The 26,096-nt window shown below is 42.6% G+C and overlaps 1 protein-coding gene across 2 annotated transcripts in view; it reads right to left on the bottom strand.

The window, feature by feature from the left end:
* Pdzd8 (PDZ domain containing 8) overlaps positions 1-26,096 on the bottom strand; it is a 95,093-nt gene that overhangs the window by 10,914 nt on the left and 58,083 nt on the right. For both annotated transcript variants that reach the window (XM_065227773.1, XM_065227774.1), the window contains exons 2-5: positions 12,007-12,204; positions 11,723-11,915; positions 1,099-1,309; positions 57-1,043 (exon numbers count right to left, since the gene is read on the bottom strand). In XM_065227773.1, coding sequence (XP_065083845.1) covers positions 57-1,043; positions 1,099-1,309; positions 11,723-11,915; positions 12,007-12,204 — 1,589 coding nt within the window. The remainder of the gene's footprint in view (positions 1-56; positions 1,044-1,098; positions 1,310-11,722; positions 11,916-12,006; positions 12,205-26,096) is intronic.

Raw genomic sequence — 26,096 nt, 5'->3', positions numbered from 1 at the left:
CATAAGGTCAGCTTTCTAGACTTAGTAAAATTTAAAAGAAGCCATGAAACACTTACACATCAACTGCCTCCGGTGGCAGTAAAGGATATTTCTTTAGATGATGACCCAGAAGAGATTCATTGCATTCCATGATAATACTGTTCACGGGAATGTTCAAATATCCCAGCAATCGATGTTCATCGCTGCTCTTGCCAAACACATTTACGTTCAGGTAGGAAAAGTTGTCCATTAGTTGGAAGCTACACAAATCACCCATCCGAATGAACGAATTAAACTCGCAATCCATGGACGAGTGCTGCGGAAAACCGTCCAATGGTACAGCGGTATCACTGCCTCGTGCTTTGAGTGGAATAGGTTCTTCCTTTTTCTGATCTTTAGAAACTTCCGACCGCTTGACAGGCGTCGTCCCCGGCGTGTTGGATTGACTGGACTCTCCTCCGCTCTCCTTGGAGTTTTTGCGCGACAATCTGGGTTTGTCTTTCGTGCCAGCACCAATCTGAACCATTTCTACATTCTTCGTGAATGTAATGTTCAAGTTGGGATCAATTTCTTCGTAATCTTCGAGATCGTCGAGAATCCCATCGTTTCTGATCGTACCAGGAACGATTCGCTCGATTCGTAAAATAAACATAGGTCTGTTGAGGGTTTTAATGATTTTGGCAACCTGATTGATGGTTGTGACGCGTTTCCCCTGGATGGAGAGCAACACATCACCGCGCTTCAGTTCGGCCTTCGAGGCCGGGGTATTTGGAATGACGGCTTCTATGATGACTAGCTGATCGGATTGTTTGAATACTATTCCGATCTGTTGATTTTTGGCTTTGTGAATTTCCAAATCCAGTGATACGATTAAATTATTGTCGTCCTGTTGCCGTGCCAGCACCCAGGGCATGTGTGCCAACGTCACCGTACAGTAGACATGGGATAACCGAGTCGGTGCGTTCAATCGGGATATTTCCTCTACAATAACCTCCAGCGATCCGGAGGGCGAGATTTCATTGAGATCGTAGTCTTCCTCGACGCGGTTGAAGAATGGCTTGTATCTACGGAAATCAAAAAATTAAGGAATTGATTTAAGAACATAGATCATACAGTTACCTTAGCTTATAATTTGGCAAGGTGTGTTTCCGTCGGATCGCTTTGCGGATCTGGTTCGAGATCAGGCTCGTCACGTTGGATTGCATCTGGCGGCCCTGGAATTGGGACTGAACTTCCAAATTGACCGTGGGATCACCGACGAAGCTCAAAGACCAGTGGGTGTACGGTTTGCGGGTGAACTGCAGTCGAGCGATTCCGGAAACTTGTTTCACTGCAAAGGGAAGGTTGTAGAAATTGAGAGTAATGAGAAATTCTGTTTGAGTTAAGAATGTCAATCATTTTGGGGAGTCTCCTTTAGCTCAGTCGTTAAAGGCTCAGCTACAAAGCAAGACTATGCTGGAGGTGGTTGCGGTTGGTTTCGATTCCCGGTGCGGTCTAGGAATTTTTCGGGCTGGAAAATTTCCCCAATTTTTTCGGGCATAGAGTAAGATTGTACTTGCCACACAATTATACTAATGCAAAAATGGTACAGGCATCGAAAGCTCTCGATAAATAACTGTGAAAGTGCATCTAGAACACTAAGTTGAAAGCACGCAATAAGCTAATATGCGATGAGCAATAAGCTTGAAATGCGTAGAAGAAGAAGCATAAGAAGAAGAAGTCAATAATTTTGAATCAATGAAGCATTGAACATCTCGAGGTTTCAAAACACAGTTTTCAGACAAGAGATCCAGTTGCTCACGGAATGCAATGTTTCGATGATTGTGGAGCTTTCTGGAATTCCTGGAGATAGAAAAAAAAATGAGAAGCTGTCAGATGTTTTGGAATTTCTCAGAGTACTAGAATTTCCCGAAGTTTTGCTTAGCATGTGTTAAAGTTGCGTTGCGTTTGTAACGGAGTAAGTTGCATACTGCCAATGCTGATTGCTTATAGAAAACTATTTGGGAGTGTTCAAAGTTTAGAACAGGAAAAGCATGACAATTATCAATGCCGGCCACGCCCATCTGCTTCGTTACGGAATTTGATAGAGTTCTCAGGAGTTTCTTGGAGTTCCAAGCAGTTCTTGTATTCGTAGGAATTTTCGCAAGAAGTTTAAGATAATCGGAGTTTAATGAAGTTTCCAGTAGGGATTGAAGGCAGAATCTCATTCGGGGTAATAGCGTTCGTATAAGTGACATTCGATTGAAAGATCCGGAAATTTTCAAAAGAACTACTTGGAGTGTTGGAGTGTCAAAGAACTCTTAGTTCGCTGGAAGTATAGAAGCCTAAGAATTGGTGGAAAATTTGCAGATTTCTCTGAGCACCAAAATTCTGGAAAGGTACAAGAGCTCTTTCGATTGCTTGAGTTCCAGAAGTTCCGGCAGTTTAAACGTAATTTAATATTCTATGAGTTCTATAGTTTTTGCACTCGTGTAGTACCAGAACGTTCTGAAATTTCCACAAGTTCTGAACGATGCTGGACAGCAAGAAGTTTTTGGAGTTCTTGATATACTGGCTGATTTGAAGGTTCTCAAAGTACCTAATTTTGACGTAGATCGCAGAAGTTGCCGGAGTTCCATAAACATCCTGAAAATCTGTGAGTTGAACACAATCTAAATATTCCGGAAGTGGAAATATTGAATATTTTTGTGAAATCAGAATTTCTTGAAGTTTCCTAAAGTTATAGAACCTCAAAGAGTTTCGAGTGTTCTTACAACTTGTTCCCAACAGTTTTAAGTTTTGTTTACATTCCAAAAGTTCCTTTGCTGGAGAACGAGAATTGTTTTAAATTCAAGACACGATTGGAAGATCTCAAGATGTTGAAATTTTTCGGCGTACCAAAGAATTGTTAGAGAAACAAGAATTTAATAGTTATCGCTCAGCTTTTGAGACGTGCAGACCTTTTTCTCGATTACGCTTATCACTAGTGAAGCATTTACGTTTTGGATACCCTTCTATTCGCTGCGCCACGTCGCGTGCAAAAGTGTTTCGCGATGAGGCGAGAAAACACTTTTAAGATTGACTATTCGCAGTTCTCCGTCAAGCCGTCGGTCGAAACATTCTATGGTGTTTGTCGTTCGGTTCTCGGTCTAAATAGGGAAGACATTAAAAGGCTTCAGTGCCACAGAGATGGAGCATGTGCCTTCGTCAAAGTCAGTGACTTGACGCTGGCACAAAAAGTCGTTGACGAACACGACGGGAAGCATGAAGTGGAGTGTGAGCGGAAGAAACACAAGCTTCGGATCACGTTGGAAGATGGTAGTGTTGAAGTGTGGGTTTACGACCTTCCCGAATATGTGAAGAGAAAGTCTTTAGAAAGTGCGTTCGGGGTAGTGATCTCGAGGTATCGTGGGGTGAGAGCAACGAATGTGAAGGCATACCGCTCGGCATATGGTCTGCTCGTATGCTAGTGAAGCGGAACATTGGATCGTGGGTCACCGTCCATGGAGAGCAAGCGTTCGTTGTTTACAAGGGACAGCTGCAATCCTGCCGCCACTGCAAAGAGCAAGCGCACACTGGCATATCATGTGTCCAGAACAAAAAGCTACTGTACCAGAAAAGCTACGCGAATGTCACGAAGCAAACTGGACAGGCCAATAGGTCAACAACCGGTCAGCAACCCAAAAAAGCTGGTGTGAAACTACCAAACACGAAACTAGTCGGTCAAAAATCCACTACTCCGCCATCGTTAGAGTCAGACGTTTTCCCCGAACTGCCGAACAGCCAGAGTGAATTCTCAGGCCCAAAAACACACACACGCAGCCAGCCTGCAGAAGGTTCTGTGCAAATACAACGAGCGCACAATGCGAACAGTTCGTTCGTAACACCACCACAAGCTGTCGTAGTTATGGATGACGTGTTCAAAAAGCCATAAAATGCGCTGCGATCGCAGAGCAGATGCGGCAACGGGAACGAAACCGATGAATCCTCGCCTTCCATGAGCAGTAGACGAAGCCGAGGAAAACGAGCCGGTAAAAAACCCCGCCGGGATCACGATGGAAAATACATAGGTGCCACAGTCGGAAGAAGTGTTAGTTTGTTTACTTAAATGAACCATGCCCATTTTGTTATGGCATGTTTGCTATAAGAAATGCGCATCGTGTTTTTTAGCGAATTTCACATCAAAGATTGATTGATTGAGTAGGAAATCAGTTTGGCACGGCATTTGTGACCAGCATACACCTTCCGGTAGTATGAAACAGGTCAAAAACTGTTCAAATCCGCAGATAAAAATTTTTGTTTTGAATTTCTGTATAGCAAAATAGTGAACTTTTCGTGAACATTAACGGCAAAGAACTCACCAACACTGGGAGACTGTGAGTTCCTGCCCACCTGTCATTTTCCATCGTGCGCCGGGATGACGCCGACGACGAGAGGGACGAGTACAATCGCTTATAAATGGCTCTCACGTCGTACAACATCTCTTCCATCAACATCGGCACCATCACGAGCCCCACGAAACTGAACGCGCTCCGAAAACAGCCATAGCCATGTGTCTACAAGAAGTAGAGAACGAGCTGCTCTCCTTGCCTGGCTACGTCGTTTTCTTCAATGTGGACCATACGAGAAGGAGAACAGCTATTGCCCTGAAGGAACACATCCAGGCCACTCACATCGAGAGAAGCTAGGAAGGCCGACTGCTTGCGCTGAGAGTGCAAGACACAACGATCTGTAACGTTTACGCTCCCTCCGGCTCTTCGCTACGTGCAGCTCGGGAGAACTTCTTCAATGGGACGCTTGCCTACTATCTCCGCCATTGGCCGGCGATTTCAATTGCGTGCTTCGAACAAGTGATTCTAGCAGCCCAAACACTAGTCCCGCCCTCAAAACAGCCGTCCAGCAGCTGCAGCTCTACGACGTATGGGAGAAGCTGTGTCCGCGTGATCCAGGTTTTAATGTACGTCTGCCGTAACGCACAGTCGCGACTCGATCGCATTACGTGATTTGCGCGATCACCTGCGAGCAGCACATGGACACGTTTGCTCATTTACCGACCACAAAGCGCTGGTACTCCGACTTTGCCTCCCCCATCTTGGTCAATAGCATGGCCGTGGGTTTTGGTCCCTTCGGCCCTATCTATGGCTCCTGGATCGAATAGTGGATTTTGTTCGCTAAGCCCAAGATCAAAAGCTTTTTCAAGTGGAAATCTCTGCGTAACCGCTCATCTTTCAATGAGAGTGAAGAATACTCCAACCGATGGATATTCGATTTCGCTAAAAAGGTCTGTCCGGACTCAGTTCCAGCACAAAATATTCTTCGAGAAGCGTCTCCTAGCGGCGGCTCTCTGGATAGACCATTCTCAATGCTGGATTTCTCTATGGCTCTTCTTTCATCGAACAACTCCTCACCGGGAAGCGATATGATTAAATTCAATCTTCTGAAAAATCTCCCAGATATCGCTAAAAGACGCTTGCTAGATGTATTCAATTCCTTGCTAGAAAACAACATTGTACCGCCTGAATAGCCATTAAAAAACCTGGCAAATCAGCGTCTGACCATAACTCATACCGTCCGATTGCTATGCTTTCGTGCATTAGGAAATTGTTGGAGAAAATGATCCTTCGGAGACTCGATCAGTGGGTCGAAACAAATAACTTGCTATCAAATACACAGTTTGGGTTCCGCAAGAGCAAAGGAACAAACGATTGTCTAGCGCTGCTTTCCACAGATATTCAACTGGCCTTTGCGCACAAGGAGCAATTGGCTTCAGTATTCTTGGACATTAAGGGGGCTTTTGATTCAGTTTCCATTGAAATTCTGTCAGACAATCTGCACAGATGTGGACTTTCTGGAATTTTAAATAATTTCTTGTACAATTTGTTGTCAGAAAAGCAAATGAACTTTTCTCTTGGAAAACTGACAACTTCCAGAATTAGTTACATGGGCCTGCCCCAAGGCTCATGTCTCAGCCCTCTTCTTTATAACTTTTATGTCAAAGATATCGACAACTGTTTGGCAGAACAATGCACGCTAAGACAACTTGCAGATGACGGTGTGGTTTCCGTAAGAGGTCCACATGCCGTGGACTTGCAAGGACCATTGCAAAATTCCTTAGATAACTTGTCTTCTTGGGCTATGAATCTAGGGATCGAATTCTCACCGCAGAAAACTGAACTGGTAGTGTTTACTCGAAAGCGGTACCCAGCCCAAATGCAGCTTAATCTTTTGGGCAGAAACATTACCCAATCATTGTCTTTCAAGTACCTTGGGGTCTGGTTTGATTCAAAGTGCACTTGGAATGCCCATATTACGTATTTGAAGCAAAAATGTCAGCAGAGGATCAACTTTCTCCGTTCAATTTGCGGCACATGGTGGGGTGCTCATCCGGGAGACCTCATAACGCTTTATAAAACAACTATTCTCTCTGTTCTAGAGTACGGCTCTTTCTGCTTTCTCTCGGCAAGAAAAAGTCACCTAATAAAATTGGAACGATATCGTTGTCTGCGTATTGCTCTAGGCTGTATGCACTCAACGCATAACATGAGTGTCGGGGTTCTGGCAGGAGTAACACCCCTCTAACACAACCGTTTCTGGGAGCTCTCTCTCAGAATACTAATCAAATGCGGTGTGACGAACACACTTATAATTGCTAATTTTGAAGAAATTCTTGGGCTGAACACACAATCTCGATTTATGAGAATCTACCACCACTACATATCAGCAGATATGTGTCTTCCTTGTTATACTCCAGACCGTGTTCACTTCACCAATCGCAGTTCCTCAATTGAATATGATCTGACCATGAAACAAGCAACTCATGGGATTTCCGATCAACTTCGACCTATTATTATTCCGCGTATTTTTACTGAAAAGTACCAACAAGTCAATTGCATGAAAAGATATTTTACAGACGGGTCCCGTCTCAATGGATCCACTGGCTTCGGTGTCTTCAATGAAAACTCTAGCGCCTTCCGCAAACTTCAGGAACCTTGTTCCGTTTATGTTGCTGAGCTGGCAGCAATCAACTTCGCATTCGGGATGATTTCCAACATGCCCGCAGACCATTACTTCATCTTCACGGATAGTCTCAGTTCGATTGAGGCTATTCGGTCGATGAAAGAAGGTAGGCACTCATCTTATTTCCTTTCAAAGGTAAGGGAGCAGATGTGTGTGCTGGTCGAAAGATCATATATGATTACCTTTGTATGGGTCCCCTCACATTGCTCAATCCCAGGCAATGAGAAGGCGGACTCTCTCGCAAAGGTGGGCGCGCAGGAAGGCGAATTGTATGACAGGCAAATTTCACACGATGAATTTTACCATTTAGTGCGTCCGAGTACCTTTTCGAGTTGGCAAACCGATTGGGACACTGGAAATCTTGGACGGTGGTTACATTCAATTATTCCTAATGTTTCTTCGAGAGCGTGGCTTAAAGGCTTGGGCTTAAGTCGTGACTTCATTCGCGTGATGAGTAGACTTATGTCCAACCACTACTCGCTAGATGCTCATCTCAATAGAATAAACCTCGTGGACAGCAACATCTGTCGGTGTGGAAACGGTTACGATGACATCGAACACGCAGTTTGGCAATGTACGGATAATGACGCCGCCAGAGAGCGACTTTTGAATACCCTCGAGGCCCAAGGAAGACAACCCTATGTTCCTATCAGAGACGTGTTGGCAACCCGTGATCTCTGCTATATGCAGTCCGTTTATGTTTTTCTTCAAATGTCTAGTATAAGAATTTAATTCCTTTTGTCTTTTGTCTCTCTTTATTAGTTTTTGTTTGTCTTGTCCCCCCGTCTCGATGAGTCTCATCGTCGCCCACTGGTCACCCACCATAGCCGGTCGAACTCCGGACGAAGCTAGAACAGCACTACCGTTCATACTGGCGACAACGCTCTGATGAGACAACGAAACCCTACCCCAAGCTCCTCCCCTGATCCTATCCTTCGAAAATGTACCCTTCTAACCTCGAGTAAGCCGCGAGTAATCGGCCCAACTCCTACTAGACATAGAATTAAGTGAATTTTGTTACACACAGTGAACAATGAATTATCGGCTCCGTAAAGCTAACGCGATTGAGCCTTCCAAATAAACGAACTAGATAAAAAAAAAAGTGGAAATCTCGAGCCGTCTTCGATGAATTCCACAGTGAACATCAGTTTCTCTATAGCGAGCTTCGGATAGCCTACGACGGGTACTACCAGCACCCTGAAATGATAACCACCATCAACCGGTTGAAAGGTGAAATGCTAGCGCTTCAACGGAGATTTTCCTACACGTTCAAGCGAATGAATGAAACACATGTGGCGGGAGAACCCATGTCAATATACCAATTGGGGAAGAGGCGAACGAAGAGAACCGTCATCACGCAGCTGCAGACATAGCAAGACGAAACGGTAGCAGAGCCACGAGCGATCGTGATGCACATGATGGACTACTTCTCGACGCTGTACTCGGAGGACGAAATAGAAGACCCATCGAATGAAGCCTGCACGGACGACATCACGACGGCAGAAATCTGGTCTGCAATAACAGCGAGTGTCCCACGAAAATCTCCCGGCTGCGATGGTATTCCGAGAGAGTTCTACCACGGCATGTTCGACGTCATCCACCGAGAGTTGAATCTGTTGCTGAATGAGGCATTCAGCGGTAATCTTCCTCCAGCGTTTGTCGATGGCATCATCGTGCTGATTAAGAAGAGAGGCGGCGACGACACAGCCCGTTCATATCGTCCGATCTCGCTGCTCAACAGCGACTACAAGCTCTTCTCCCGAGATGTTTTTAAGACAGGTGGGCAGGAACTCACGGTCTCCCAGTGTTGGTGAGTTCTTTGCCGTTAATGTTCACGAAAAGTTCACTATTTTGCCATACAGAAATTCAAAACAAAAATTTTTATCTGCGGATTTGGACTGTTTTTGACCTGCTTCGTACGACCGAAAGGTGTATGCTGGTCACAAATGCTTTGCCAAACTGATTTCCTGCGCAATTAATCAATCTTTGATGTGAATTTCGCTAATAAACACGAGGAGCATTTCTTATAGCAAACTTGCCATAACAAAATGGGCATGGTTCATTTAAGTAAACAAACTAACACTTCTTCCGACTGTGGCACCTCTCTTACTCGCCTGGCTCTTCTCCCGCGTTCTCAAAACCAGACTCGAGCAAGTGATGAGAGAGCTCCACGTCTTGAGCGACGGGCAGAAATGCTCCAACTCAGAGCACAATATCTTTCAAGCCACTCTTGCTCTCAAGGACCGGATAGCACATCTCCGCCCGAGATGTTTTTAAGACAGGTGGGCAGGAACTCACGGTCTCCCAGTGTTGGTGAGTTCTTTGCCGTTAATGTTCACGAAAAGTTCACTATTTTGCCATACAGAAATTCAAAACAAAAATTTTTATCTGCGGATTTGGACTGTTTTTGACCTGCTTCGTACGACCGAAAGGTGTATGCTGGTCACAAATGCTTTGCCAAACTGATTTCCTACGCAATTAATCAATCTTTGATGTGAATTTCGCTAATAAACACGAGGAGCATTTCTTATAGCAAACTTGCCATAACAAAATGGGCATGGTTCATTTAAGTAAACAAACTAACACTTCTTCCGACTGTGGCACCTCTCTTACTCGCCTGGATCTCCGCCACCCCAGGCGAGTAAGAGAGGTGCCACAGTCGGAAGAAGTGTTAGTTTGTTTACTTAAATGAACCATGCCAATTTTGTTATGGCAAGTTTGCTATAAGAAATGCTTCTCGTGTTTATTAGCGAAATTCACATCAAAGATTGATTAATTGCGTAGGAAATCAGTTTGGCAAAGCATTTGTGACCAGCATACACCTTTCGGTCGTACGAAGCAGGTCAAAAACAGTCCAAATCCGCAGATAAAAATTATGGGTGGGTGGGTACGTTCCTCTGGAGAGGGACTGTCGCTTGTGTCCCAATGATGCAGCTGGCACGCAGCAGAGAGAATGGAGGCCTGAAGCTGCAATTACCAGCTCTGAAATGTAGGTCACTCGCAATCAACCGACACCTACAAGAGATCGAATCCCTTCCTTTTTGTAGATCCCTTCTTTTCCACGATAATCCCCGCCCAGCCATCTCAATAGATCTTCCCGAGCTTAGACAAATCCTATCAAACTTATCCCAAATTACCCACCAAATCCAACAGAACCCCTCCACCGATAAAATTCACCAGCACTTCGTCCAGCAAACTGAGCTACCAAGGGTGGAACGTAACAGTCCAGCAAGTGACTGGTCACGCACATGGCGAAACATTGCATCGAGGCAACTTACTTACTTACTTATGTTCAGTAAAAATGCACAAATGCACACAATGAGTTACTGAACATTTCAGCTGATTTCATGGTACTTATTAACCTTTCTACAGCAGCTTTTCCGATGATATATGGTACAATTACACTTCAAAATGGTGCAAAGCGGTGCATACTAAGGAGCATTTTCAAATGCTTAATGTACAGTTTTCTCTATTTTAGGGAGCGTACTTTAAATATTTACTGAGCATTTTAAGATTTTTAACGTATTTTGATCAATCATTTAAGGAGTAACCCGATCTATTTTAAGGAGATTGTTTTTACTTATTAAGGAACATCGTCATTGTTTAATGATTCATTTACCTTTTTACCCTTTCAAAACTAGATTTTATTTTATATTCATACTCGAATCGGTTGAAAGTTACACTTAATGTTCTAATTTACTCGATAGCTATCCATTGCAAGCAATATTTTGATAATTGTTTATGTTTTGAGAGTTGGTGGATTGGTAGGTAGATTGAGGTTAAGGAAACGCCACTGGATCTACCCAATCCGTTTTTGGCCCTTTATACAGCGACATGTTGAGGACAATCAGAGGTTATTAAGCTTGATCAAGGTAAACAGAGAAGAGAGCCCACTGCTGTAGGACTTAGTTTCCGTGCTACAATGGGTGGTAACCCGAGCAAAGTCCAGCATCAAAATGACAGCAAATTGAAATCAAGTTTTGATATCAACATCAATCTGAAATCATAATTTGATTTCAGTTTACGCAATTGACAAATTTCATACCAAATTTTGTTTTCATTCTGCAAATGTACAGCTCTTTAAAAATATGTTGTTGCGGGTTTGTTTTCATTGCCTTAGCATAACATCAAATTGAATACTTGTTGTGTTATCAACAAGAAAAATGGATATCAAATTGAGTTTTCAGTTTGATCTCACTGATAGCAGAAATAGTTTTTAATGTGATGGAAGGAAGATTTTTGGCTTTCAATTTTGATATTTTAACCGTTAAAACGACCAAACGACAGCAACCTGAGTAATCATCATCAGCGAAATCACAGCATCAAATTTAGATTTCAATTTGATCGCAGAATCTGCTCGGGACACCATTATAACTATCACTATCACATACAGTGACATGTTGAGGACAACCAAAGATTACTAAGCTTGATCAAATCAAACAGTGAGGAGTGCCCACTGCAATCGAACTTAGTTTCCGTACTAAAATGAGTGGTAGACAATTATCATCATCATCCCGAATAAAACAGGAGGGTGGCTGACACAATTCAAAACCACCGTTATATAAAGCAACCGCTTAGAAATCCTCAACCAGCATTATTGCAATGTTGGGCTCCCGGCTCGGTTCGCCAGATTAGTCGAGCCGAGCTTCGAGAAACATGACTATGTGAATAACCATGCTTTACCCTCACTCCAATCAACTTTAATGGCTCCCTACCCCATCGTTCTAAAAAATTCAACAAACACTACCTTTAACAGAAAGAAATCCTTTCTTGCCGAGCACCATATCGGCATCGATCGACAGTCGGAAATTCCCCTCGTAGTGCAGGTCCAACAGCACATCCAAGCTCTCGATGTGTGCCTCGTCCGGGTGAAGTTCGACGTTGTGCAGCCGAAAGTTCTTAATCTCGGGAAACTGGCTACCCAAGTCGAGATCTCGAATCTAAAAATACAAAAAAGGATTTATCAATTTTTCATGAAGCATTCGCGAGCACCTCAGAAGTTCGGTTGAATATTTCATGTTGCTCACTTACCGAAAGCTTGTCGAACAGCTTCCCGGTGGTTGTTTTGCTTATCAGCTCATCCAATTCGAGCGAAAGCTTGCGATGGAACCACTTGCGAACCCGGTTCGAGTGTCGCAGCTCAAAGTACAGAAACTGCAGAATCAAGTTGATGGCCATGATGGTTGATTTGCTCTCCGCATCCGGCGCTTTGATGCTGGATAGAAGTGTCTGTTGTCGGAAAGATGGAAGAAAGGAAAAAAAGGAAAAACCTCAGGTGAGAAACGTTTTATGGTGGTGTTCGCTGGTGGGAGAAGGGGAATTGTTTGCTCAAGCTTTCCCAAGGGGCCGGCAGGAATTTGTAAATGATGAACAAACATTCAGTGGGGTGGTAATCCTAATCTTGCGATTTTTTTCCCCTTAAGTAGCCCCTGAGGGTTCAGAATTGTAATCAAAATTATTTGGAAGCAGCAGATAGTTGGCAGCTAGGAGGATGGAATTATTCCGTGGCAGAGAAAAATTGGCTTCCTTTGTAGGGTATGCTGGGAACATGTTAGCCTACCAGTTAAGGTGTGTGGTTGTAAGGCGTACAACGGTAGAGGTGGTGGTGGGTCGAGGATATGTTTGGGTTGGACTTCTGAGGGCATAACTCTATACCCAAGCAATTCACACATGCTCTATAACAGTTTATATAATCTTTGTACGGCTGGTTTTGGTTGTATAACAGTTTACTCAATACTTAAGTATTAATAACAGTAGAAGAGTACAAATGAATAATAAGTTTAGCATTGACAGTAAGTACGAGCTGGGAAAACTTCGACTACCTGTGCGTTTGTTCGTTCCCCGGGTCATGAACTGCCAAAACTGTAAGCAGTTGGGACATACGGCCTCCCACTGTGGCAGCAAGGCACGCTGTTCCAAATGCGGAGAGAAGCATGGGGATGACACCTGTGCAGCTACCGCACCAAAATGCGTGTACTGTAAGGGAACTCCTCATGGTATCTCGTCATGCCCGGTGTACAAACAACGCGGGGAGAAATTACAACGCTCACTTAAGGAACGTTCCCGGCAGTCTTTTGCAGAAATGCTTAAGACGGCCACGCCATCGACCAACGACAAAAATCCCTTTTCTCTTTTGTCAGATGACGAGACTGACTCTGACTTGGCTGAGGAGGGAACTTCTTTCTGTTTTTCAGCACGGAAACGAAAACGCATCCGTTCGCGGAAAGTTGAGAATGAAGAACCCCAAATCAGCTTGCCCAAATCAAGGAGTGGTGGAAAAACGGAAGTTTCTACTCCTCCTGGATTCAGAAGAACTGACTATACCCAGGATTTTCCACCTCTCCCGGGGACATCCAAAACCCCTGATGTCCCATTTTTAAGAACAGAAGCCCCTTCTTCATCTGGGTTGTTCTCATTTGATAAAATTGTGGACGATATTTTCAAGTACCTGAATATTTCTGATCCTCTCAAAAGCATTGTTCTGGCAATGCTTCCTACTGTGAAGACCCTCTTGAAGCAATTGACATTGAAGTGGCCCCTCATTGCAGCAATCATTTCCTTCGATGGATAATTTTCCAAACGAGGTCGGGGATTTGATCACTATTCTACAGTGGAATTGTCGAAGTCTTATTCCGAAATTAGACTCTTTTAAGTTTTTAGTTCACAATAATGATTGTGATGCATTTGCTGTTTGTGAAACTTGGCTCTCTTCAGATATCGATCTTCCTTTTTATGATTTTAACATTATTCGACTGGATCGTGAGGATTCGCGTGGAGGAGGGGTACTTTTGGGGATCAAAAAGTGCCATTCTTTCTATAGAGTGAATCTTCCACAATTTACAGGCATTGAAGTTGTCGCATGTCAGGCTATTATTAAAGGTAAGAGCCTTTGTATTGCTTCTGTTTATATTCCTCCTAGAGCCGTCGTTAATCGAAAACAACTTTCAGATATATGTTCAGTACTTCCTGCTCCACGGTTGATTATGGGAGATTTTAATTCCCACGGTACAGGCTGGGGGGAACTGTATGATGACAACCGTTCAACTTTTATATATGACCTCTGTGATAACTTCAATATGACAATTCTTAACAATGGAGAAGTAACACGTTTGGCTGGACCATCTTCGAATGGAAGTAAATTAGACCTCACACTTTGCTCTAACTCATTATCGTTGGATTGCACGTGGAATGTGATCCAGGATCCTCACGGTAGTGATCACTTGCCGATCAAAATTTCGATTGCCAGTGGGTTCAATCCGTCGGAATCCGTTAACGTCGCGTACGACCTCACCCGTAATATTGATTGGACAACGTTCAAGACCGCGATAGAGGAAGCCGTGTCGTCGGTAGAAGGGCTTCCACCGTTGGAGGAATATAACTTCCTCTCCAATCTGATCTTGGACAGCGCGCTTCGAGCTCAAACTCGGCCGGTTCCTGGAACGTCTTTGCGTAGGAAACCTCCTTCCCCTTGGTGGGACCACCAATGCACTGAGGTTTATCGTAAAAAGTCCGACGCGTTTAAGCTTTTCCGGAAACGTGGAACACCCGTGTATTTCGAAGCGTACTCGGCTCTTGAACGCGAACTCAAGAGCCTCATCAAAGCCAAGAAACGCGGATACTGGCGGCAATTCGTGGACGGATTATCGCGCGAAACGTCGATGAATACGCTTTGGAACGCGGCGCGAAGGATGCGTAACCGGTCTTCGAACAACGAGAGCGAGGAGTACTCAGATCGTTGGATTCTCAAGTTCGCGCGAAAAGTATGTCCTGATTCCGTGCCGGCACAGATGATTCCTCGCGAAACGACGAATTCTGTAGACGAGATCAGCCAGCCTTTTTCAATGCTGGAACTCTCACTCGCGCTCCTTTCGTGCGGCAATTCGGCTCCGGGGGCTGATAGAATCAAGTTCAACTTGTTGAAGAACCTCCCAGACGTCGCTAAGAGGCGCATGTTGAACTTGTTTTGTCAGTTCCTGGAGCTCAATATTGTTCCGGATGATTGGAGGCAAGTGAGAGTTATAGCCATTAAAAAGCCTGGAAAACCCGCTTCAGATCATAACTCGTATCGTCCCATCGCGATGTTATCGTGCATTCGAAAATTGTTGGAGAAAATGATCCTTTTTCGCTTGGACAAATGGGTTGAGACGAACCACCTACTCTCAGATACTCAATTTGGATTCCGTAGGGGCAAGGGAACGAACGACTGTCTCGCGTTGCTTTCCACAGAAATTCAGTTGGCTTTTGCTAAAAAAGAGCAAATGGCTTCTGTATTCTTGGATATCAAGGGGGCTTTTGATTCAGTATCCGTTGAAGTCCTTTCAGACAAACTCCACGCTTGTGGCCTTTCTCCATTAATAAATAACTTTTTGTACAATTTGCTGTCAGAGAAACATATGAGCTTTTCTCATGGAAACTCTACAGCTTCTCGATTTAGTTACATGGGTCTCCCCCAGGGCTCATGTTTAAGCCCCCTTTTGTATAATTTCTACGTCAGAGAAATTGACAATTGTCTAAGTGACAACTGCACGTTGAGACAACTTGCAGATGACGGCGTAGTGTCTATGACAGGACCCAGAGAGGCCGACCTGCAAGGACCCTTACAGGATACCTTAGACAATTTGTCTACTTGGGCTATCCAGCTAGGTATCGAATTCTCCACGGAGAAAACTGAGTTGGTCGTTTTTTCTAGGAAGCATAGCCCAGCACAACCAAAGCTTCAACTTTTGGGTAAACAGATCACTCATTCTATGTCCTTCAAATATCTTGGGGTCTGGTTCGATTCAAAATGCACCTGGAGATCCCACATTGAGTATCTGAAGCGGAAATGCCAACAAAGGATCAATTTTCTCCGAACAATTACCGGAACGTGATGGGGAGCCCATCCGCAAGATCTTCTAACGTTGTACCGGACAACGATTTTATCGGTTTTAGAGTACGGTAGTTTTTGCTTCCAGTCGGCGGCTAAAACGCACATCATCAAACTGGAACGGATCCAGTATCGCTGTCTTTGTATCGCGTTAGGATGCATGCACTCGACTCATACGATGAGTCTAGAAGTGTTGGCGGGCATGTTGCCACTATCGGATCGGTTCTCGGAATTGTCCCTCAGGCTCCTCACCCGTTGCGAAGTTATGAACCCACTGGTAATCGAAAACTTTGAAAAGCTTCTTGAGCTGAACCCTCAAACTCGTTTTATGTCATTGTACTACGTGTACATAACACAGGATGTCAGCCCTTCACAGCATAATCCTCATCGTGTATGCTTCTCCGACTTCGGCAATTCAGTTAGTTTTGATTTATCTATGACGCGGGAGATTCGTGGGATCCCAGAACATCATCGTTCCATGATTGTTCCATCAATTTACGCTGAAAAGTTTGGCCAAGTTGATTTCGCAAGATCGTTCTTCACAGATGGATCACTAATAGAGTCGTCCGCTGGTTTTGGTATTTTTAACGAATTTCATAGCGCCTCTCGAATGCTTCAAGCTCCTTGTTCCGTATATGTTGCTGAGCTGGCGGCAATACATTATACGCTAGAAACGATCGCCTCACTTGCACCAGATCATTATTTTATTTTTACGGATAGTCTCAGTTCTGTCGAGGCTATTCGCTCTATGAGGCCGGTAAAGCACTCCTCGTATTTTCTCATGAAAATACGAGAGCTTTTAAGTGCTTTATCTTTAAGATCTTTTGTCATCACCTTTGCATGGGTCCCATCTCATTGCTCGATTCCGGGCAATGAGATGGCTGACTCACTTGCTAAGGTGGGCGCTATGGAAGGCGATATTTACGATCGACAAATCGCCTACGATGAATTTTTCTTCATTTATCGTCAACAGTCACTCGTCAGCTGGCAGAATAAGTGGAGTGAAGGGAGTTTGGGACGATGGCTATATTCGATCATCCCTAAGGTGTCGAAGAGTTTTTGGTTCAAGGGGTTGGATGTGGGTCGAGACTTCATTCGTATGATGTCTCGCCTCATGTCCAATCACTATTCGTTAAACGCTCACTTGTTCCGTGTTGGGCTGGGGGACAGCAATCTCTGTGAATGTGGACAAGGTTACCAGGACGCAGATCACATTATTTGGTCTTGTGCTGAGCATCGCGGAGTCAGATCTGAACTGTACGATTCCCTTCGGGCTCGAGGTAGACAACCTAATGTTCCAGTTCGGGATATTTTGGCTAGACGCGATCTGGAGTTTATGAAACTCATATATGTTTACTTTAAGAATATTAACATTAGATTGTAAGTTTTATTAACCTTGTGTTTAGTTTGTATTTTGTACGTGTGGGTTTTTTTTATGTTTGTTTTCAAGATGAATAGAAATTAGTTCATGTTTTAGGATTAATTAAATATTTGTATCGTAAACCACATTTCAAACCTCCCTCTCCCTTTTCCCATCCAAAAAAAATTGTAAATCCCCACTAACCTCGAGACAACCGCGAGTATCCGGTCCAGCTCCTTTAACTTTAAATATAAGAAATCAATAATGTATAACAAAAATGATAACTTGGCTCTGTAAAGTTTATTCGATTGAGCCTGTACAAATAAAGTAATTAATAAAAAAAAAAAAAATTTACAGTAAGTTCCAGTTGGAATGTAATATCCGTGATTTTAAAGCTTTATTAAAGTGATTTTTAGCCGAAGGCTAGATCATCACATGAATATAGCCACGAAGAGAAAGAAGGTCATGAATTATATGCATAAACGAAAGTTCTAAATGCTTCTAAATGTGAATTCATTAGTGAAATTCTAAAGCCAATCATTTGACAATTTCTCAAGAATGATAAAGCTGTTTTCAGTGCAAACACCAACAAGGCACTCACGGCTTGCACGACTCATGTTGTTTTTATCTCGCAAAATACCTCGAACGGTATTCTTTGGTGCCCAAGACATATTGAGCTGCACCTACGCGTATTTGTTTACACTTCACTGCAGGCAGGATGGGATCTCTTCTTTTTTTTGCGTGGTGAGGAAGTTATTGACGAATTACAGGCGTCGGGGAAATGTTCATTCATCGCTTCTCGACCCGGTGGGCTGAGCTTAGTAGAGATTCTTTTTCTATTTCGTGTGGGACGTTGCTTATGCGTATTTTATCAACCATGCTAAAGGAGGGCGAACATTGGAATGGTCCAAGTTTTATGAATGGATTTTGTTATCCGGTTTACACCAACCGAAATCATTTTGGGTTAGCTCAATTTCCGTTTTTATTTTGTTTGAATGCTTTGTTCAATAGTGATTTTAGTGACCATGTTGGAGAAATAAGTGACCAAATAGCGACTTATAGTTGGAAAAGGTCTGCTACATAAAAAAAACTGGCAAACCGAGAATCCTTAGGGAATTTCATTCTTCCCGAAAATACCCGGAAGTCTCTAGGAATTTCATAATTACTCAGGGAATTTAAAAGCATTCTTACTAAGGATATTTTAAAGAAAATAATGCATTTTTCAATATCAAAATTTAATTTCCATCGTTATTTTCATTCACACATTGAACTTCATAGAGCCAGAGTCGATTAATTTTCAGTAACGAATAAATTTTTTAAGACCAGAGGCTGTAAATGTTTTTTAATTCTGGAATATGGATATTTCCAACAAAATATTAAAATTTAACAACCTTTGCAAATTCTGGACTAAAAAATCTTTAGTAAAAATCCGCGCACATTTTTAAGCACTCATGGAATTTTCTTATAATTTCTAAGCACCTCATCTCAAGGGATTTCTCGGGAAAGAAAAACTTTGAGAAGTGCAGTCTGCTTTCAAGGTAGGTTTTAACCAACGGGTTGCAATCCTTTTCAGATACAGCTATCCCCCGAAGAACGCGTTACCCACTGAGTTGCACCCACCGCTTTTTCTCGGCGGGGTTTCAACCAGTCGCACAGTGGTGCAAAAGGCCAAATCCATGAACTTTTTTCATTAGCACCTTTTACAGTAGTTTTTTTTTTCAATAGGGTGTCTTCGGAAGAGTTTTTATAAATGACAAGATCTATTGAATGAAGTTAAGTTTTAGTTCGAAACTTCACCACAGGTGGCGCTGCAAAATTTAACTTTTTAGTTTGACCAGATAGAGATATAAAGTCTTCGTTTGCAAATAACATTCTGAAAATTTTGACTGCACAGAAGGTAAGTCAAATATTGTTTACTTATATAAATGGTATTGCGTTTTGTTTTCTGGATATTCTGCATTCATCTACATCATATTGAGGAGCCGTCTGCCCCTTTTTGCCTCTTTGAAGTTTGTGGATGCTGGAAATTTGGCTATTTTTGAGCTGATATTGCCTATAACATTTTCTGTTTTGCAAATAAAACTTTTTTGTCTTCAGCAAAGTTGTGTATTGCATTGATTTAATTTTAAAAAGTTGCAGAACAGTATAGTCATATAAAACAAATAATTTCGGAAATATTTACAAAAAACGGATTTTTGAGGCACTTCAATAAAAAACGCTTCATAACTCAAAATCGCAAGCAGATAGAGACATGGCGTCTTCTACAAACTTTTTAGTTATGAAGCAACCTGCTGAAGACTTTATATCTCTATCTGGTCAAACTAAAAAGTTAGATTTCACAGCACCACCTGTGGTGAAATTTCGAACTAAAACTTAACTTCATTCTATGGGTCTTGTCATTTATAAAAACTCTTCTTAAGACACCCTATTGAAAAAAACCACTGTAAAAGGTGCTAATGAAAAAAGTTCATGGCCTGTGAATTGGTCTGATTTTTTGCATGTGAGTAGTGCCAATGGAGATCTAGTCACTAGCAGAAAATCAGAGCGCTTGGTCGAAAACCCACCGAGATAAAGCGGTGGGTAGAACTCAGTGGGTAACGCGTTCTTCGGGGGAAAGCCGACGGCATAAAAAAGAAACATGTTTTGTTTCGCTCCTTTTCTCCCTTCAAGCAACCATTCCAATGGAGTCCCATGGTCGATTGTTCAATACAGGCGAATGTTGTCGCCGATCGACAACAGGACGCGTTTCCATAGCTAGGAAAACAATTAATCATAACGCGCCATACAAAAATCACTCTCAAGACACGAAACTAACGGGTGTTCAATAAAAATGAGAATGATTTCAGTGCCGTCCAGCGCTCCTGTGAGAGCATCGCGGCTATGCTGCGTCGTGCGGCTGACCAGGGCACAGTAGTTCCCCTTAGAACAAAAGTTGGTCAAAACCTCAAAATTGTTGCAAATAGACAAAAAGCAGTTGAACTTGACAATCAAGACGTCACAAAAAGGAGTATAGTAGAACCAAAACCAATGCACAATGGTCCCAAAGCCGCATTTAGGAGGGTTAAAAATGTTTGCACCCAAACCGTCAGTTTTAGGTTTATGGTTTCTTAGGGAAAGTTGCTTCATTTTTTTTGTTCAATCTTTTTATATTCGTAAAATTAGGGTGGTCCATAAAATTGGTGGGTTAAAAATACAAACTTTTTTATTATTTGATATAGACCAAAACAATGTTCTAAAAAGTTATAGAACAAGCAATTCAAACCAACTTTGTTGGAGACACATCGTTTTTATCTCTTATGGCTCATGAGTTATGATTTTTTTTAAACAAGCAGGTTAGGGTGGCCACAAAAATCGGTTTTCTTTGAATACCTTTTCATGCGTTAATTTCTCGTAAAAACATTGTCCTGATTACATTTAGAACTTTTGATGACGCATATTTTTGCTCAAGCAACTAGGTTACTATATTTTTTATTTGAAAGTTAAAGGTTATGCCTCAGAACATCCCGGCGGCGCCGACTGGGATTAAACCCAGGCCTGCTGGGGTGAGAGGTAATCACGCTTACCACTACACCACCGGCGCCGTTAGCGGCCACCCTAACCTACTGGTTAAAAAAAATATATATATATAACTCATGAACCATAAGAGATAGATGTATGGTGCGAGTGTGTATGTGTGTGCGAGTTAGTGTACTTTGAAAAAGCCAAATACACCGCAGCTTATATAACTTAGAAACGGATCTTTTCCAAAGAACACTTTACATGTTATTCTTAATTTCAACACCTTTCGCAAAAAATCGCAAAACACATTAAAGCTAACTTTTCTAGGTTTCTTTTGGTTACTAAAGGATAGTGGGCGAATGTGTCCGTCATATGTTTTGCTTAGTCTAAATGTGGAAAAAGTATATTTTTGCTAATTTTTTATTAGAAACTGTCACTTAAAACAGTGGAGGCACTCTTTTTTTTACCATCTATTTGACGTGAAATAAGCTTTCTTCTGAAGCAACCATGTTCATAAAAACATTATTTTTTGCTATATTTGAGAAAAACAGTAACAAGAAACATTACGATTTTTTGACGTAGGACTACGTCTTTGATTTCTATATGGGGGTACACTTTGTGAAAACCGAAAATGGAACATGTAACAAATTAAGAAAGATTTTGAACGTTAATAACTCAGCTGCCCCCGGTCCAATTTCAATAATTGTATCACCAATCGATCAGAAATATGGCTACGCATCGATAACAATGCTTCCGAATTTTGATTTTCAACAAGAAACTTTTGAAAAACTGGTACACGTCCAGCATTGTCCAAAAGCGTCGAATTAACTAACAAATCCACCAATTACCTACATGCATATGCTGCTTCCCCAGCACAGTCGTCAGAGAGTAGTAAGTAGACGAAACAAGTCAAAGTGGCATTCGCCTCCGATCCTCGGGCGCGTGCGAATAGGGAGGATGGAATTGCGTAATATTTTGCACACTCATCGCCATACTCAGAACCAAACGCTCCCAACGACCACACCACTGTGTGGTGGTGTTCGGTCGTCGAAATAAGTAGCAGCAGTAGCAGTGCTTTCGGCGTGTGGCGTTGAAAATTGTTCTCCAATAACAACGAAAGGCTGCCTACAAGAAGCGAGCTGCAGAGCCCACATAAGCAACCATCATAGGAGGAAGAAGCTGCACCGCTTAATAGCTCAGCATAACTCAACCATAACGAGAAAACGGTCCTTTTCAGGAGCACCTTAAATCTGTTAAAGAGTATTTTCTGGACATTTGTCGAGGCCATCATTAGGATGTCAGTTCCCATATGTTGAAATCTAACACACCATGTATTTTTAAGGCAACATTGGAGCGCAATTTTAAAAACCAAAGTCGGTCGCGGCATGAAAGTGGTCTGATTTTGATCCAGAGATGATGGACCTTAATTCTAAATACGCCAAACGATAGGAATTTTTTTACGAATCTGTTAAAATTTAGACTTTATCAATTTTCAAAGGCCACTATTGAAAAGTGCACGAATGTGCAACTGTTGCGATGATAGTAAAAATTATCACCGATTGCCTGCGAAAAGCGTTTTCTCTAGCACAGATTTCAAAATCGAATTACAGCCGGTCCCGCCAAACGTTGTTTATTCGATCACCGCGTGTGGTCAGTGGTGGTATCCGGTCATCATCATCAGCAGCAGCAGTGCTTTCGGCACGTGCACAGTTCGAAAAAGTAGTGTAAATTTCTGTTCAATATGATGCACATTTTTTTTTCTCCTTTATTAACGAGACTTTCAGCCTTAGGCTGGTTCATCTCTAAGTATATGATGCACATAAATGGAGCGTGGGTAAAGGCGCAGCTACAAAGCAAGACCATGCTGGAGGTGGCTGGGTTCGATTCCCGGTCCGGTCTAGGAATTTTTCGGGTTGGAAATTTTCTCGACTTCCCTGGACATAGAAGTATGATTAGACTTGCCACACAATTATACCAATGCAAAAATTGTACAGGCATTGAAAGCTCTCAATTAATAACTGTGGAAGTGCATCTAGAACACTAAGTTGAGAGCACGCAATAAGCTAATATGTGATATGCAATAAGCTTGAAATGTGAAGAAGAAGAAAAAGAAGAAGAAAAAGAAGAAGAAATGGAGCGTCACATATCATATACGTTTACATTATAAAGGGTGTCCACGATGAAATTGCCACACTATGAAATTGCTCTAACTTTTTAACCGTTGGGTAGAATTTAATGAAAATTTGGGTGGATTTAGTTCATAGTGCATTATTTACATCCTGCAAGTTTTAAAGTCCTGTGATCAAAACTCGCGGAAATGGAGTCGAAAGAACAGCTCGTGCGTGATAAAATCTTGCGCATTCATCACGAGAACAAGGATCTCTCGCATCGTTCCATCGCTAAAACGTTGGGAATCGCGAATTCCACGGTGTCGCGAGTGATTAAGCGGTTCGAGGAACGGTTGACCACCGATCGGAAGCCCAGAAGTGAAGGAAAAAGTATTCCAGTATACAACACCAAAAATCACAACCGCGTAGTTGGGGCCTTCAACCGAAATCCGAACGCCTCCGTTAGGGATGTGGCTAAGAAGCTGCACCTAAGCCGAAGTTTTGTCCAGAAGGCCAAAACTAAGGCTGGGCTTCAAACGTTCAAGGTACAAAAGGCCCCTAATCGCGACGAGAAGCAGAACAAGTCCGCCAAAACCCGTGCCAGGAAGTTGTACCTCAACATGCTGACGAAAGTTGAATGCTGCATCATGGACGACGAAACATATGTGAAGGCCGACTTCAAACAGATCCCCGGCAACCTGTTTTTCACGGCCAAGGATAAGTTCAGCGTTCCGGAGCATGTCCGCACTCAGAAGATGTCCAAATTTGCGAAGAAATTCCTGGTTTGGCAAGCCATCTGCACGTGCGGGAAGCGGAGTGCACCTTTCGTGACCCAGGACACGATGAACGGACAGGTGTACATAAAAGAGTGCCTCCAGAAGCGGCTGCTTCCTCTCCTGAAGGCCCACAACGTCCCAACAATCTTCTGACCGGATTTGGCCTCATGCCACTACTCCAAGGACGTGCTGAAGTGGTATGCGGACAATAAGGTCAATTTCGTGCCGAAAATGTTCAACCCTCCCAACACTCCGGAGCTCCGCCCCATCGAGAAGTACTGGGCGATTATGAAGCAGCACCTTCTTAAACGACCTAAGGTAGTGAAGACAGTCGAGGAACTGAAGAAAGTATGGGTTTACATGCAAAAAACGGTTGATTCACAGGTTGTGCAGAATCTTATGGCCGGGGTTAAGGCCAAGGTGCGGGCATTTGCGTATGGACTGTAAATAAAATACGAGTAAAATGGTAAAATGAAGTTTAATAGTTATTTCTCAATCCCTGAAAATTTGATGGCAATCGGATGAAAACTCGAATTTTGCGAATCAATTTTGTGTGTGGCAATTTCATCGTGGACACCCTTTATATCATGTAAAGTTCTGACACATTTAATGCAATGTAGCAAATTTTGTATGTATGTATGTAAGTAGCCACCATCCTAGCTTGGGTCTTGCCCTGCATGCGGCTCCACTCAACAGCAAGATCAAATTCCGTCATCATTCTGAATTCAACATACTGCTGTATGAAGGGCCAAAAAGGGTTGGACGGGCCCGTAAGCAGAGGCACTTACGCGAAACCCGCGGGAATAAGAGAATCTCCTTCCAACAATATGATCCAACAAAATGAATAACTAAATTCGCAATACACGTTAAGCTTTCCACGGGATGGTTTGTTTAAGAAGAGCGCGTCAAATTCATTGCAACTGTTGGAGTGAAATGGTACTATCTAAAATGACAGTACACATTCCCTCCTAGACTCCGGTTGGCACTCCACTCCATTGTCCAGTTACAACTTCAATGATGCCCTGATGCTCCCTCCCCTCCCAATATTTATTGTAATTTACATTATGAATTTATATATAATCATGTAATATATAATGAATATAAAATATGTAGTAAAATAAATAATAAAATAAAAAATAAAGATGTTTTACAAAATACAAATAACCTAGATTATTGGGTCTTTTTGTTTTATGTGCCATGAAATGACATAATGCATCATTGTATGTTTTGAAAATATAATACTAAAGTATTGAATTAATAGACCGAAAATCGAGGTTATTTGGACATGAGACATTATATTTAAAAGGATACTACCAAACCGACCATCAAACGCACTGCCCACAAGAGCAGGCACGTACCCTCGAAATGCAATCGAGAAATGTACAAGAACAATCCTCAACTGGAACGTACTCACCAAATCTATATATCCCGGAGCGCATTCCCGATGTCGTCGAACGGCAAAAAAAGGGAACTCAGTGAGAAAATTTGTGATACGGAATTTTCACTGGAAACAACCGCGAATTTCACCACCCAACTGTGAGACACGTTCAGAAGCACTTTTGGTACACTTTCAATATCAATTTCTTTCGAAAAAAAACTTAATTTTTTTTTTATTTGCAAAAATAGTTGCAAGTGAGCAACATCAACACCGATCGTGCCAAGCTCTTTCACGCACCTTGCAGCGCGTACATAAACTGAAATGAAACATTATCACTCGCGATGCCACAAATATCTGGTCCGGGAGAAAAAAATCAAACAACGCAGAAAGCGCCAAATCTTCTTATGCTTGCAAACATGATGAATCACGTTTTCTTTCTCGATTCTAAAACTTCCCAGAAAGCGAGAAAACCACCAATCACACACGTATAACAGTCCGGGAGGCAGAGTGCCAGCGCTAATCCCGCAAATGCAGCCGAAAACTATGAAAGCGAACGCACGCACAAAACAGAGAACAAACAGAACCGTATCCAAAGGGGTTCCGTGCGCGACTGACATTTAATGCAATGTAGCAAATATTGTATACAAAGGCCCATCTTTGCAAAAAACATTGTTTGCAAGTTGCTCGGTTGCGTGAAATGAAATACAAGTCTACGTGATTGAATGTTTAAATCACAAATTCAGAATTTTTATCTGTGTGGGGTTGTACATTTTTCTCTAGTACACAACGAAAGGTTCCCCGCAAGCAGCCTTCGATTCACCAAAGAAGGAGGAAGAAATCGCACCGCTACTGATCAGATTCAGTAGCTCGTCGTGAGCCGCTCTGCGACATCTATGCCAACCGCGTCACCCCTATTCCAAATAACATATAGCTCGCCAGCCTCATTCGTGTTGAACACCCCAATATTCCTGCATTTTTTTATTATGTATTGAATAAACCAAAAATTTCGTGCGTTTGGTGCACGAAAAAGCGTAGTTTTGTCATAAAAAAAAAACGAGGAGCGTTTCTGTGATGGGAAAAACTGGTTTCCCTAACACAGTCGCTGAGTATTGATACCGAGCACGTAAACCTACGT

Source organism: Ochlerotatus camptorhynchus, unplaced genomic scaffold, assembly GCF_037179485.1.
Source record: "Ochlerotatus camptorhynchus isolate MF236.1 unplaced genomic scaffold, CSIRO-AGI_Acam_v1.1 ptg000275l, whole genome shotgun sequence".
NCBI lineage: Eukaryota > Metazoa > Arthropoda > Insecta > Diptera > Culicidae > Ochlerotatus > Ochlerotatus camptorhynchus.
The sequence above is the reverse complement of the archived record's forward strand: the minus strand, read 5'-3'. Positions and strand labels throughout refer to the sequence as shown.